At 42.8% G+C, this 14,236-nt stretch overlaps 1 protein-coding gene across 1 annotated transcript in view; it reads left to right on the top strand.

Annotated features, from left to right (window-relative positions):
- The window catches only part of PCSK2 (proprotein convertase subtilisin/kexin type 2), a 229,894-nt gene that overhangs the window by 199,408 nt on the left and 16,250 nt on the right, over positions 1-14,236 (top strand). The window contains exons 9-10 of the mRNA XM_012759525.3: positions 5,603-5,818; positions 7,900-8,000. Of these exons, the coding sequence (XP_012614979.1) occupies positions 5,603-5,818; positions 7,900-8,000 (317 nt within the window). The remainder of the gene's footprint in view (positions 1-5,602; positions 5,819-7,899; positions 8,001-14,236) is intronic.

Genomic DNA, 14,236 nt, shown 5'->3' with positions numbered 1-14,236 from the left:
ATACACAAAAGAAAAAGGAAAAACTGAGTAAATATCTACACAATATAGATGAAAAAAATCTACTTAAGTCCCTTAATATAGGAAGAGCTCTTACACATTAATAAAAAGAAGAATACCATGAAAGAAAAAATTGATCTTGTGAGGCTTGGGGCTTTTCTAAGTTACTCAAAAAGCAAGAATACAAATGAGCAGGAAAGATACAAAAAGATAAACTCAACTTTAGTGAAAAAATACTCAAAACAATGAGGTAGCATTTTTGGCCACCAAATTGGCAAAACTGTTTTCAAAAAATGGCAATTCTAAATGGTGACCTATATGGATTGAATATGGAGTTCTCATGCATTAATGGTGTAAATGTAAGTTGTCAACAAACTTCATTAAGAGCAATAATATGGTAACATGGATCAAGAATCTTCAAACGTTAATTTATTTTCACCCAAAATTCCCTGTTTTAGAAACTCAGCCAAGTAAATAAACAGAAATGCAAAAACATATATAAAATTACATTCTTTTTAATCATAAAGCACTTTTAAAAACCTAGAAACATCCTCACCGAGAGCCCCAGATGTGTCAGTAAAATAAAAAATAAAAATAAAAACTAGAAACAACCTTCCATGTATGTCTAAGAAGAGGATAAAATTAATTATGGAATGGCTATTCAATAAGACTAATAAATTATGGTGTAGAAGAATATTTAATCACATAAGGGAATATTAATTATATTAACATAATAGTAAATGACAAATACATTTTAAACAGGACAAGGCCAAGAAAAGAGATCTTTTTATGATCCCAATTTCATTTTCAAAGCTGTTCTTACACTTTGCATTTATATATAAAATTGGCAGGAATCCACAAAATATCAACAGTGATTCTCTATTTATGGAAGTTTATAAAGGATTTTTATTTTCTTCTTCATGGTCTATATTCCAGTTATTCTACAATGCATTTTATTTTCATAATAAAAAATATAACTTTTTTTACAGCATTTCAATGGTGTTTTAAGATGTCAAGGTGACTGGAAAATAAAAATTACTATACTTGAGTGTTTAGGAAAAGGTAAGCTATCTCAGGCTTCCCTCAGCAAGGCTTCCCTCAGTACCACACTGGACTAGCTCCTAGTCTGCCCATTAACCCAGGTCACTACTTAATTGCTTAGGGTGAAGGGACTGACTCATTTTATCTCTGAACTTCTCAAAGTGAGAAGTTACCTCCTGAAATGTGGGCAATGTGCTGGGGGCACCAGGGAGCCACCACAGCTGTGTCTAGCTGGAACTTCACCTTGGTTGATGGTAAGCAATGTGTAACATTATTTTTAAATTATGACCAAAATACAAAATCTGCATGAACTTTTAAGAAGTTTCAGGCTTGTGAAAGGCTGCTTTAGGTCACATCCTTAAAACCAAGAGGTTCCAATTCACTTCCCTTTACCATTAGGTTAGAGTAAGGTTTCTCAACCAGGGCACTACTGACATTGTGAGCAAGAAAATTCTTTGTCAGGGAGTGAGGAGGCGGACCTGTGTGTTGTATAATTTAGTAGTATCCCTGGCCTGTTCCTACAAGATGCTAGTAAAATACACACACAGAATTGTGACCACCAAAAATGTCTCCCACAGTGCCCCTGGGGCAGAAGTCCGCCCTTGGTTGAGAACCAGAGTGGTTAAGTACCATCCATAGTGCCTAGGTGAAAAGTTTTCATTTGCTGACAACTTTTGAGAAACACTAATCTTGCTAAACTTCAAAAGACTGGCTGATTCGAAGACAGAATTCAAAGTGGAGTTGCACCACTTATTTAATTTCAACTAAATGCACTCGCCCTCTTAAAATAAAAATAAAAATAGAAAAGCAAGAAGGCAGTGAAGGAGAGGGAAGACTATTCCAAAATAAAGAGCACAGGCAGCTGACGGCCATTCCATTCGCTGAGCATGCGCAGAGTAAGGGCAGGGACCCCGCCCCCTACGGTCCAGCTCCCTCCACGACAGGCTTGTGGGTCCTGGCCCCGTCTGTGCTCCAGCTCTGGGGTCTCAGAGAGCTCCTACTCTCTGGGTGACCTCCCACACCACGTTTAGGTTGGGAGCTCTTCTTTACCACCTGTTCCCTGTATAAAATTCCCTCTGTTGACCTGCATAGTGTGGCAGTATTTGCATGACTGAATCTCCATTGATACAGTCTTTTGTATTTATTGGGATGTTAAACTTATCCATTAAGGTAGGGACAATTGACATCTCTGTGGTGATGTCTTTCCATCCATGAACATGGTGTGTCTTTCCACGGGGTCAAGTCTTCATCTGTGTTCTTCCTTCCAAAGAGTTCACTCAGTTTCAAAACTTTTTTGTTTGTTGAGTTTCTTCCTGAGTATTTTATCCCTTTGTGTAAATGGTGCTACCACCTAGGGTTGCTGTGGGGATTCAGTAGGATAATATATAAAGTAATTAGAGTAGTCCCTGGCATACAGCAAGTGCCGTAGAAATGCCTGCCATGATTATCAGCCTTGGTTCCTTGCAGTGCATCCTCTAATGGTTTTGTTTGGGGTGGGTCACAGTCATTCTGTCTCAGTTTCTGCCCAGCTCCTGTTGAAGTGAAGCTGAGGGACGGCATTGGACCTAAGGATACCATTTTAACAAGAAAGTGTGTGTCTTCTTCAGTTCATGCTGCTGTAACAAGATACCACAGGGTGGATAATTTATAAAGAGGAGAAATTTATTTCTCACATGCCCCAGGCACTGTGGTTTCGTGTGTTGTGAAGGTTTGCTCTCTGCGTCTTCCAGAGGGGGCAAACACTGTGTCCTCACACTGTGGAAGGGGAAAAAGGGACCTTGCTACTTCCCTGGAGCCCTTTTATGAAGACACTAATCCCATTCATGAGGGCAGAACTCTCATGACTTAATCACCTCCTAAAGGCCTCACTTCTTAATACTATCACATTGGGTCTTAGGTTCCAATATATGAATTTTGAGGGAACACATACACTCAAACCAGGGCAGTGTGGCATGCCACTAACAGCCCAATCCCATTTCTCAGTCCTCTTATAGATGACCCTTCCCCATCCATTTCTGCCCCCAAAATAGGGTTTTCCCATCACTGGCCCATTTTCACCAGAAGCGAGGGATGGTTTGATGCTAAAAGCCAATTATTGAAAGCAAGAATATAGTTATTACTGCTTCATGTGTTCTATCTGGCTTAGGAAAATGAAGTTTAATATCCCTAGAAAACAAAGTATTCTTGAGGGCAAGTCTGACAATCCAATACAAAACTAACATTTGCTGTTTACTGTTCAGAAACAGACTGACAGTTGCTTTGAGTATCAGTGAGCTGGCTGCATAACAAATAGCCCCAAAACCCAGTGGCTTAAAATAACCACTATTTAATGTTGCTCATGGGTCTACAGGTCATATGGGTTGTTTTGCTGATCTGGACCAGCCTGGGCTAATCTCAGGGGCCTCATTCATGCTTCTGTGGGCAGCTGGAGGGTGAGCTAAAGACTGGCTGGTCTAGAATGGCCTCCCTCCTGTGTCTGGCAGCTGGCAGCGGAAGCAATGAATTCAACTAGAGTACATATCTCATCAGCCAGCAGGCTAACCCAGGTTTATTGTCATGGTGCAAAAGAGTTCTGAGAGAGAGCACAGTACATAGGACTTCTTGAGACCTATGCTTAGTCCTGACACAGAATCAGTTTCCACTACCTTCTGTTGACCAAAACAAGATACAAAGCCAGCTTGGATTCTAGGGCAAGAAACAGACTCCTCCTCTTGATGTGTGGGGCTGCAAAGTCACTTTGCAAAAAGCATGGATACAGGAATCATGAAACATTAGGGTTGCAATCGATCTATCATACTTCCCACACCAAGGCGAGAGCACTTTAGCATTGATTTCCTTTTAGCAGCTTGCTTCCTCTCACTAGCAGCCCGCATGTGGACTAGTTCAGGGGAAAGTTCTGCAGAGGGTCAGCCTCACCCATTCATCCCGATCCACATCAGAAGGTGCCATTTCTTGACACTGAGCCCAAATCTGAGTCTGGTGAAGAGTGTGATCCTCTGCACGAGCTGCAGGAATGATCTGTTTTTCTCTCTCTCTCCTGGTTTTTGAAAGCAGTTCCTCGTTTTGGTGGAGTTTTCCAGTATAGATTTACCAAGATGCTAAGGACAGTTCCCAGCTAGTGGTTGAATAAATATTTGTTGACTTATCGATTCAATCAATCACAGGCTAATTAACTCCCAGTCTGGTTAGAAGCAATTGAAAATGTCACTTCTCAGGAGTGTCAGGAGGCAGAAAGAGAGACCTTGGAGGAAATCCAGGCATCTCTCTTCCTTCTGGCATCTCCACGCTTAAGCCACTGAGTTGGGACTGTGGACGCCTGGTGGCCATGCAGGGACAGACTTTCTCTGCCAATATCTCCTATCTGTCTTCTTGCTCTAGAGGGTCACCAAGTCACCCCGGGCCAGGCTGTGAAGTGGGTGGAAGTTGCACACCTGTGGCCCACCCCCACATCACCCCGGCCTCCCATGCTGCCGGCTGCCTTCCTCTGGGCCCACACAGCCCACAGGGGAACCCAAAGCAACCCCAAGCCTCAATGCCTAGGGGTAAGAAAGGAGGAAGTGAGAAAGGAATGACCCAATCCTGGGCTGTTGAGTTAAAGAGGAGAAAACTCATAGAAGATAGGGAAAGAAAAAAGAAAAGATTTCAAAAAAACCCCACCAAGAACATGGGTTGAACAGAAGCATTATGCTAACTGTAGGTATTTATGACAAAGCTTGCTGTTTAAACTAATTAGCACATGGTAGTAACTACCATGCATAAAGTTTTATTTGCTGTACATTTTACTTGATCATATTAGACTTTCTTCTACATTTGGTGTTCCCTTGCACAAGTAAAATATCATATAATATTGTGTGTGGAAGGATTCTAGTGTGATCCAATTGGATAAAAAAGAAAAAATATATATAAACACATATATGTAAGGATTTTATATTTTAGGGGTAAGTGTAGATTTTATATTTACAATATCAACATATCATATTTATATGTATGTACATATTTATATGTAAATGTATATATGATACATAACTATTTAAAATAAAAGGTATATATCTACTATCAATATTTTGCATATCTTATATAGCTAAGAATACATAGCCAGATGCTTACATTTTCACTGAAGTGTCTAATATGTAAGGATTCATAGGAATGAGATAATAACCATTACCTCTGGAGAGGTTTTTTTTCATTTTCCTTTCCATGTACTTTGTCTTTTTCACGGTGAGCAGGTACTACCAGATAGCTTTATTTTAAAGCAGTTCATTTGTAAATTTTACAGAGATTCTTCCTGCTTTTCTTAACTCATTGTCCCCAGTTTAAACTATAAATTCAGGTGACTTTTTATATCCATCCTTCCTCAAGGAAAGTTAGCCACGGTCCCCCACCTCCACCCCCTAGAAGGCTCCAACCTAATTAAAAAGCGAATCTAGTCATCACGTCCAGCTGCTGAGGCCGCTCCCTGGCTGGGGCCTTCCCTGCACCGCGACCCGCACCCGGACACCCGCACCCCTCGCGTGGCCTGGAGGTGGCCGTGGAGGTGGCCGCAGCGTCTCCTCCGCTCCCCCAGGGCCGCGGCGGCAAAGGCAGCATCTACGTGTGGGCGTCGGGGGACGGCGGCAGCTACGACGACTGCAACTGCGACGGCTACGCCTCGAGCATGTGGACCATCTCCATCAACTCGGCCATCAACGATGGCAGGACAGCCCTGTACGACGAGAGCTGCTCCTCCACCCTGGCCTCCACCTTCAGCAATGGGAGGAAAAGGAACCCCGAGGCCGGCGTGGTGAGTGCGGCCGCCTCCCGCCCTGTTTCCCTGTGGCCCCCGCCCCTCTGGGGCCCGGTGGGACGCGGAGACCTTACCAGCCACTCGGCCACTCGCTTCCCGCAGAGAGTTAGCGCAGGGCCTGGGGGAAGAGCCCTTTTCTCCGCGCCCCGTCATGCTTTCTCACCCAGTGCAGGCCTGCCGTTTGCAAGCTGGAAGCAGGAACAGGGATGACTGCTTTGCAGCCCACTTTCTGCAGGTTTTCTTGTTTATTGTCTTGGCTTACAAATAATGATGAACTCTGGTTTATCAGTAAGTTGCCCCAGCGTGTCACTCAACAGGAATAACTAATTCATTGTCATTATAACTAACTCCTTCCTCACTGACAAACCAGGAAGCCAAGAACCCATCCATGGATGATAGTAATTAAAAAAACAGCACGGATGAATTGATTCTTCTGGGTCCGTAAACCCCTTCAATTGGGGTACATGTGTATTTTCTCAGGAAAAGAGTGGTGATTTTCATCATATTTTCCATGGTTTAAAAAACAAAAAGAATCATAAATTTAGGTTATTTATTCTTTTCTGAGCAAGGAAAAAAAAACCTTCTTCAGCAACTAGGTATAATAGTGAATTTTCCAATCTCCCTAGAAATATGTCATCTGTAGAGCAGAATGAACCTTTTCGGATCTTTTCTTCTCTCTGGTTCCTTTGCTCACATGTCAGCCTTTCCTCAGACCTCCAAACCAGGAATGGTTCAATAGCCATGCATGCATGGTTCAATAGCCATGCGTGCATTACACCCTAACTGGCCAGCCACCTCAACTGGGGCTTCTCAAGAGAGGAGGACAGGTGCTCAGAGGAAAACCATAATCACCATCCAGTATTTCAACCCCACATTCCCGTCTGGGCCCCCACCTTGGCAAGATGGCCAGGCCCCAGCATGAGCCAGGAGAAGCCCTTTACCTAGAAGTGACCCTCCTGTGAGCCCTCCTGGGTTCCTCCTTGGTCTTGGGGAGCATGCACTATGCCAGCTCTTCCCAAACAGAAGGGAACTTTGGCCCCTCTTATCCTACAAGCTGTATGAGTGGAAAGGGAGAAGAGTGGAGCAGACAGGGACAGGTGAGGGAGGTCTCAGTCCTGTTCTGTTTGTATTGCTTCACTCTCACCCCTAGAAGTGCTCTTCCCTACCCTAATAGACTGCTAATGGTGCAACTTTGTCCTCAACCCTTATCTATGCTCTCTATTTGGGCTGGAGAAGGACCTTGAGTTTCCTCTGAATATTATAATTTTGCTCAATAGATGCCCTTTAAACCTCCCTGATACTTCATTCTTTAAAATAATAGGCTCTCTTGAGGATCCTATAGTCAGAGGAAGAGGAAGAATTCCTGTGGTCCATACATGATTTTAATGGAAACCCTGGCTCTCACAAACATAGAAAATGAGATTTTTTTCTCTTTGTGGAAGTCCTTTAAAACTCAGTTTGTCAGTCTCCCTGTTGAGAGTGGTGGAGGTGATATCCACATATTGGGTTGTGTTGACTCAACATATTTCAGCATCTCTCCATGGATTTTAGATGTAGAGAAATATTTCTTTTTAATAGCCTGTCCTGCTAGGTAGACTTTAGCTGAATATGTTTGTTCTTTCCTCCTTGGGAATACCACTCTCTCCTTCATAAAGGGAAAGAACATGCTGATACATTTCCTTTCCAAGAGCCAGTCCCAATGCAATAAAACCATGATGGAGATATTGACTTAGCACTTTCCGCCTCAGTGTTTCCTTTCAGGAGCCAGGAAATAAAGGTCTCGCTAGTCTCTGGAATAACCACAGATATGCTTCTTTGAACAATTGCCTTATCTAGTGGCCATTGCAATTATAACTGATTACATGTCCTTTTTACATGGGCTACTAGGAAGCTCAGATGAAATTTATGGCAAAAGAAACAGGTATATGGATGCTAAGTTTGTCCTTGACCTCATTTTAGTCTTCTTCAGAATAAGGCATAGTTTAAATAAAAGAAATATATAATCCCCTGCTCCACATTGTTTGGAGGTTCAAAATAGTGTGACTTATTCACTCATTACTCAATATCTTCCCTTCCAGGCAACCACAGATTTGTACGGCAACTGCACTCTGAGGCATTCTGGGACATCCGCGGCTGCTCCTGAGGCAGCTGGCGTGTTTGCACTGGCTTTGGAGGCTAAGTATGTTCATAGCTCTGGGCCCAGGGCTGGCTCTACAGTGTAGACTAACATGTGTCTCTCTACCCACATGCCAGGTGTCCATAGATGTGATAGCCTATGGATAGTCAGGGCCAGTGAACTCTTCTGGGCATTTCTAAACGGCCCCTGGGCTCTAATGATACACACACACCATAAAACCATGTCCCTGGGAAAAGCACAAGACTCCAACACCCAACAGCACATATCAACAACTTACTCAGATACCGAATAGGGACACATAGATATTTCTTTATTCATAGAATCCACCCCTTTATTTTCCGTGTATCCCTTGGCTATTTTATTCCAGTAATGCAATCAGCTAAATGAAGGAAGTCTAATTGCCAATCTGGATATCTAGCAAGGTAACTCAGAATATGTGGAAACAGGGTGTTCCTACTCAAGATTTGTTCATTCCTGAGGCGAATTCACTTTTTAACACTGAAACAAGGTGGGCAAAGTCACACAGTATAGACCAAGATAGGGGCTTTACTGGGAAACCTTCCAAGCTACAGGTAAGAGGAGACCATTCTCTATGTTCTCGCCATCCTACAGAGAGGCCTCATATTGTTACTGCTGGATACACTTTGCATTTGTGCCTTAGTGAGGGTACCTGCCCACCTGCTACTGTACCTTCTCTTAGTGATGCCAGAGGCTGGCATTATGTTCAAGGAAAGGATATGTGGGCTTCAGACCCTGTGCACATGGTGTGAGTGTAAATGTCAGCTGGTAGGGAGTTGTCAGAGAATGCAGCACCAGCACCCTGCAACTTTTGAGAAGTTGGATTCAGGCCCCTGGGGAAGGGGAGTCGAGTTTCCCATCCCTATTAGCAGTTGCTAGGCAACCGGAGCTTGCAGCATTCAATCTCTATGCAGCCCAGCTTGTCTCTTTCCACAAATGCAGTGCGTTTTCTGACTTGTAAGGGAGGCAGGAGTTGGTTCCTAGAATAGGAAGGGACTTTGAAAGATTGTCTAGTCTAACCCTCTGCCTTCATGGCAAAAAGGCATAATTATCCTCCTTTTACAGATAAGACCCCAAATTGAGACTGACTCCTCCCTTTGGACCAATCTAAACTTTGATTTTTCTAATAAAAGTCAGATGGAAAATTTAGGACACCAAGAGACAGACACTGGTCAAAGTTTAACTATTAAGCGTAGAGACCTCTGCCCTATTTAACATAGAAGCCAAAATCAATTCACAAAATTAGTGCATTTTCTAATGCACATTATTAGGTTCTCCTCTCAGGGCCTGAGTGGGCCCTGGAGTCTGAGCTGGCTTTGCTCACTACAGATGGGAACAGACAGACAGAGAAGCCTGCTGCCTACCACTGAGCCTCCCAGGGACTGGGAGTAGCAGTGCTCCAAAAACAAGATGGGTTTCTGGTCTCCATTTCAACCCAAAAAGCAGTACTTAACTCACAGTCTCCTGGGATTTTGACAAGCAAAAAGTCACTTGTCCAGGCCTATACGTATACAAAGGGACAACTTAAATGAATCAAAGTGGTGGAGACAGGCTGTTGGGTTTCTAAGGAGATTCACAGTTCTGCCTCTATCATTCGCCATTCTTTTAGCGCATACATGCAGATATCCTACACACAAAATAAATGTGCACCACTTAGGCACACTGTTGTGGAGTAAAGGTCATGAATTTAATGCTGTTGCCATAAAGAGAGAAAAATAATAAGACCTGGCAGTAGGTGGTTAAAGCCCATCATGGAAGCTAGTCCTAAAATTCTTCAAAACACCAACTGCCTGAGGTTGGGAGCAGACCCTAAAGATGAGATTTTTGGTGCAAGTGATTTATTAACGAAAGACTCCCAGGAAAGACCAGTTTACGGAAGCAGGGAGAGGAAGTGAGGGATGGGGAAGAATCTAAACAAGGGCAAATTTCAAGAGAAGTTCTGGCCTCAGCCTAATCCTGTAGGAGCTCTGGAGTGTAAATTATGCCACAGAGTTTGTTCCACCTCTAGCCAAGGGAGCTGGCCTGTCACATTCTTCTAGTACTCAGTCACTAGCAAAGAACCACCCTGGGGAAGTAAACTCCAAGGCACCTCTGGCTTTCTGCCCCTATAGGCAAAGCTGTACCAGTAGCCAAAAGTGAAAACCACTGGTCAGGATGAAATAGCCCCAAGACAGAGCCCAAAGGGAGGAGAAGGGAGAGGCTCGCCCCAAGTAGTCCCTACAGCTCATCTCTCTCTTCAGACAAGGAAGCAGGGCATCTTAAATGACAAGTGTGACAGCAGTCAAGGGCTGTTTCCTACCCAGTGGTCAAAAAAGAAAATTTTTCCAAAGCAGCTTGAATACAATAAACATATTATCCTATCTAAATGTATGAGCATTAGGATCTTCAAAGAGAAAGAATAACTGCCTCTCCCCCTCACCCTATGACTTCAGGGGAGGAAAAGAGAAACCATTTCTCTCTTCTGACCAGTCATCACTTTGTAGTTTAATCTCATAAGGTTATTTTCTAACAAATGCTTGAAAATGCCCAACTGAGTCACAGGAAATACTGGTCACAACTCCCAGTATAACCAGTATTAGAGAAATTTTAAAGAATTTCTTTGGAAGGGGGTAACTGCCACCTTCAAATGTTTCTCTCATAGGACATGGACCTTTCTGTGTGGTTCTAGAGGGCTGAGCCGGGCCTGAGGAGTAGATGTCATAAAGAGACAAATTTGTGGCTCAAGAGAATCATCCAGAGAAAAGTGGTCCACATGTTGGACTAGAACAGTGTTCCCACAACCTTCCAGGGGATGGATTCTTAATGTAAACTCTTTGTTGAAGTATAATATACACAAAGAAAATCATTAGGTATAGCTCCGTGACATTTTGACAAAATGAACAGACTCATGCAACCAACCAGCACCCAAATCAAGAAACAGACCATTACCTCAGTACCCGTGTGGGCTCTGTTTCTCAGTATTCTGTCTGAGAGCTTCCTCCATATCGTGGTGTGTACTTATAGGGTGTTCATTCCCATTAGGGACTATCATTTCATTGTACAAATGGATGTTTGGATCGTTTCCACTTTGGGGCTATTATGAGTGATGTTGCTATGAAGATCCTTGGACATGTCTTTTGGTGAACCTATGGATGCATTTTTGTTGGGTGTATACTAGGAAGTCGAAGTGTTGAGTCATGGGTACTCATGCATGCAGCTCTAGGAGATGCTGCCAAATAGCTCTCCAAAGTGGGTGTACCTATGGACCCTACCTTGAGCAGTATATGAGAGTTACAGTTGCTCCACATCCTTGCCAAAATATGGTAGCATTAGTCTTCAACATTTTAGCTGCTCTTATGTGTATGCAGTGGAATCACAATAGTTTTAATTTGAATTTCCCTCATAACTAGTTAAGGTAAGCACATTGGGGAACGTTTCCAAAAAGATAGATTCCCAAACCCTTCCAAGACTCACTGTATGCAAATCCCTAGGGATGAGTGGCCCAGGAACCTGCCTTTGCAGTCCGCATTCCCAGGGAATACTTATGCAGCCCACCTGTCACTGGTCTGTGAACTGGGGTGCACAGACAACCAATAAGGCAAGGGCTCTGTGAACTTGTGACTTGGAATATTGTGTAAAGGGTAGGTAGCTGGACTCTGCCTCTGAGTAGATGTTGGTATTAGGTCAAGATTGAATTTGTCTGCATGAAACAGGAAATCTAAATAACAATAGCTAAACTGAGACAAGAGTTCATTTTTTTCTGTCATGTGAAAGACAATAAAGAGATAAGGAACCCAGGGCTGGCTTGGGGGTGCCACTGTGAATCTGGGATATCAGCTCTTTCCAGCTTTCTGCCCTGCCACTTTCACTTTCTCCAGATGTGCTGGAACTCCAGCCATCATGTTTACATTTCAGGCAGGAAAGGGGGAAGAGCAAAGGGCAAAAAAGAAGTCCACCAGGTGAGTCAGCCATTTTTCAAGGGCTTTCCAAAAAGCCCACCTAGTGGCTTCTCTTATTTCCCATTAGCCAGAATTCTCACATGACTACCCACACTGCAAGGGAGTCTGGAAAATGTAGCTTTATCGAATAGCACATTGCTGTTCTGAATAAAATTGAGGTTTTCTTAATAAGAAAGGAGAAAGTATAGATTCAGAGGAAAAGACAACTGCTAATGTCTTCAAGCATCTAAGTGGGCAATCACTTATCTTCTCTGGATATCTGTTGTCTTATCTGCAAAATACAGAAAGTTAGATCATGCTCTTCCAGTCTGGTCTCCTCTTTCTAGTCCAGTCTCATCTTCTTTTCCTTGTCTGGTCTGGTCTCTTTTTCCTTACCCGGGCTCATCTCCTCTTCCTCATCCAGTCTTGTCTCCTCTTCCAGTCTGGTCTCCTCTTCCTTGTCCAGTCTCATCTCCTCTTCCTCGTCAGGTCTGATCTCCTCTTCCTTGTCTGGGCTCATCTCTTCCTCACCCAGTCTTGTCTCCTCTTTCAGTCTGGTCTCCTCTTCCTCATCTGGTCTGGTCTCCCCTTCCCAGTCTAGTCTTATCTCGTCTGGTCTCCTCTTCCTCATCTGGTCTGGTCTCCTCTTTCCAGTCTAGTCTTATCTGGTCTGGTCTCCTCTTCCTCATTCGGTCTCGTCCAGTCTGATCTCCTCTTCCTTGTCCAGTGTCGTTTCCTCTTCCTTGTCTGGTCTGGTCTTCTCTTCCTTGTCCAGTTTGGTCTTCTCTTCTGGTCTGGTCTCCTCTTCCCTGTCTGGTCTCATCTGGTCTGATCTCCTCTTCCTCATCCAGTCTGGTCTCCTTTTCCTCATCTGGTCTCCTCCCTTCTAACTTTGTACATCGTTAGGGTAACATTGCTCCAAGTGCCTAATCAGCCTCCCCATCTAAAATATAGGCAAGGAGAAGATACTTTCTTCTCAGAGTTTTCATTTTTAAGACCTAAACAAAGCTATATATGTAAAGACTTGCCACAGGGCCTATGTTAGGCATTTAATATACATTGGATGTCCTTATTACTGTTTCTTTCTGTTACCGTTTTTCATAGTAAATGTATTGCCAGGGACCAATTTATTGCTTACACAGATAGCAAGTTTTGTTTGTCTTTAGCTCTACAGACTAGGGATGTTCTGTAGCAGTGTAATTATTCAGGCAAAAAAAACAAAAAAAATTCCACTACCAGGAAAATATTCAACTACATTTGCCCAAACTAAAAAATTAAGATGGATTAAACAGAAGATCTTCTGATTTGTAAAATTATTTGTATGAAATGTTTTACCAAAATATAAAACTAAATTATACTTATAAACTTAATTAATTCTCTATTGAAAAGAATAAATTTATATGAAATGAGAACTATTCCATAAATTCAGGACATATGGTCATTGTCCAATGAAAATCAATATAATGGGATTTTGCTTGCATTTCCTGACAGGGAATAGCTTTTTTGGCTTATGGATATCATTTAGAGGTTGAAGACAACAAAAGAATGTCTCACTGAGGAACATTCTGGAATTTCTTTTCCTGTAAATTTTCAAGTGTGGAGCAGAAATAATATGTCCATTAAATAAAGTTTAATAATCTCTTTCAAGAGGTTAGAACTTGTGCCATCTAATGTGGTTCCCTCTATTTCTATATCTCCTAGCCATACATTTTTATCTTGGCCATCTCACCAAACAGGAAGATCGTAAACTCTCAAGATTAGGAGAGATCTTCATGGTCATCTTATCCAACTCTCTATCTGGTGGAAAATAAATGAGATAAAGAAATATTCCCTGCTGTTCTAGCTCTATACAAGGGATGGAATAGCCAATAGCCTTGGATCAAATATCCAAGAGAAGAGCTCCTGCTCTTCTCACCATCCCACATTCAGCTCACCTTGCAGGAAAACTATCAATCCTGCCCCATCAATGGGCACAGCTCCACCATGTCTGCAGAATCAACCTACTGAGATTCCATGACAGGCCTCCTCTGAGTCTTAGTGGCTTTTCCATTTGAAGGAAGTCCCGATGAGCTACAAGTATCTAATAAAACCTAGTACATCAAAGAAGCATGGTATGGTAGACAGAACAATGACCCCCTAAACATGTCCACATCCCAATCCCCCAAACCTATGATACATTGTATTACTACATGAGATATACGAGGGCCATCTAGAAAGTATCCAGCCATTGTTAATATAACAAGAACAGTTACATGGCTGGATACTTTCCAGACAGCCCTCTTACATACACACACACACACACACACACATGAAATAAAGTTATAATCAGTTAGTCTTGAAATG

Source organism: Microcebus murinus, chromosome 16 (genome assembly GCF_040939455.1).
Source record: "Microcebus murinus isolate Inina chromosome 16, M.murinus_Inina_mat1.0, whole genome shotgun sequence".
In the NCBI taxonomy this organism is placed as follows: domain Eukaryota; kingdom Metazoa; phylum Chordata; class Mammalia; order Primates; family Cheirogaleidae; genus Microcebus; species Microcebus murinus.
Note: the sequence above shows the minus strand (reverse complement) of the source record. Positions and strands in the feature narration are given on the sequence as shown.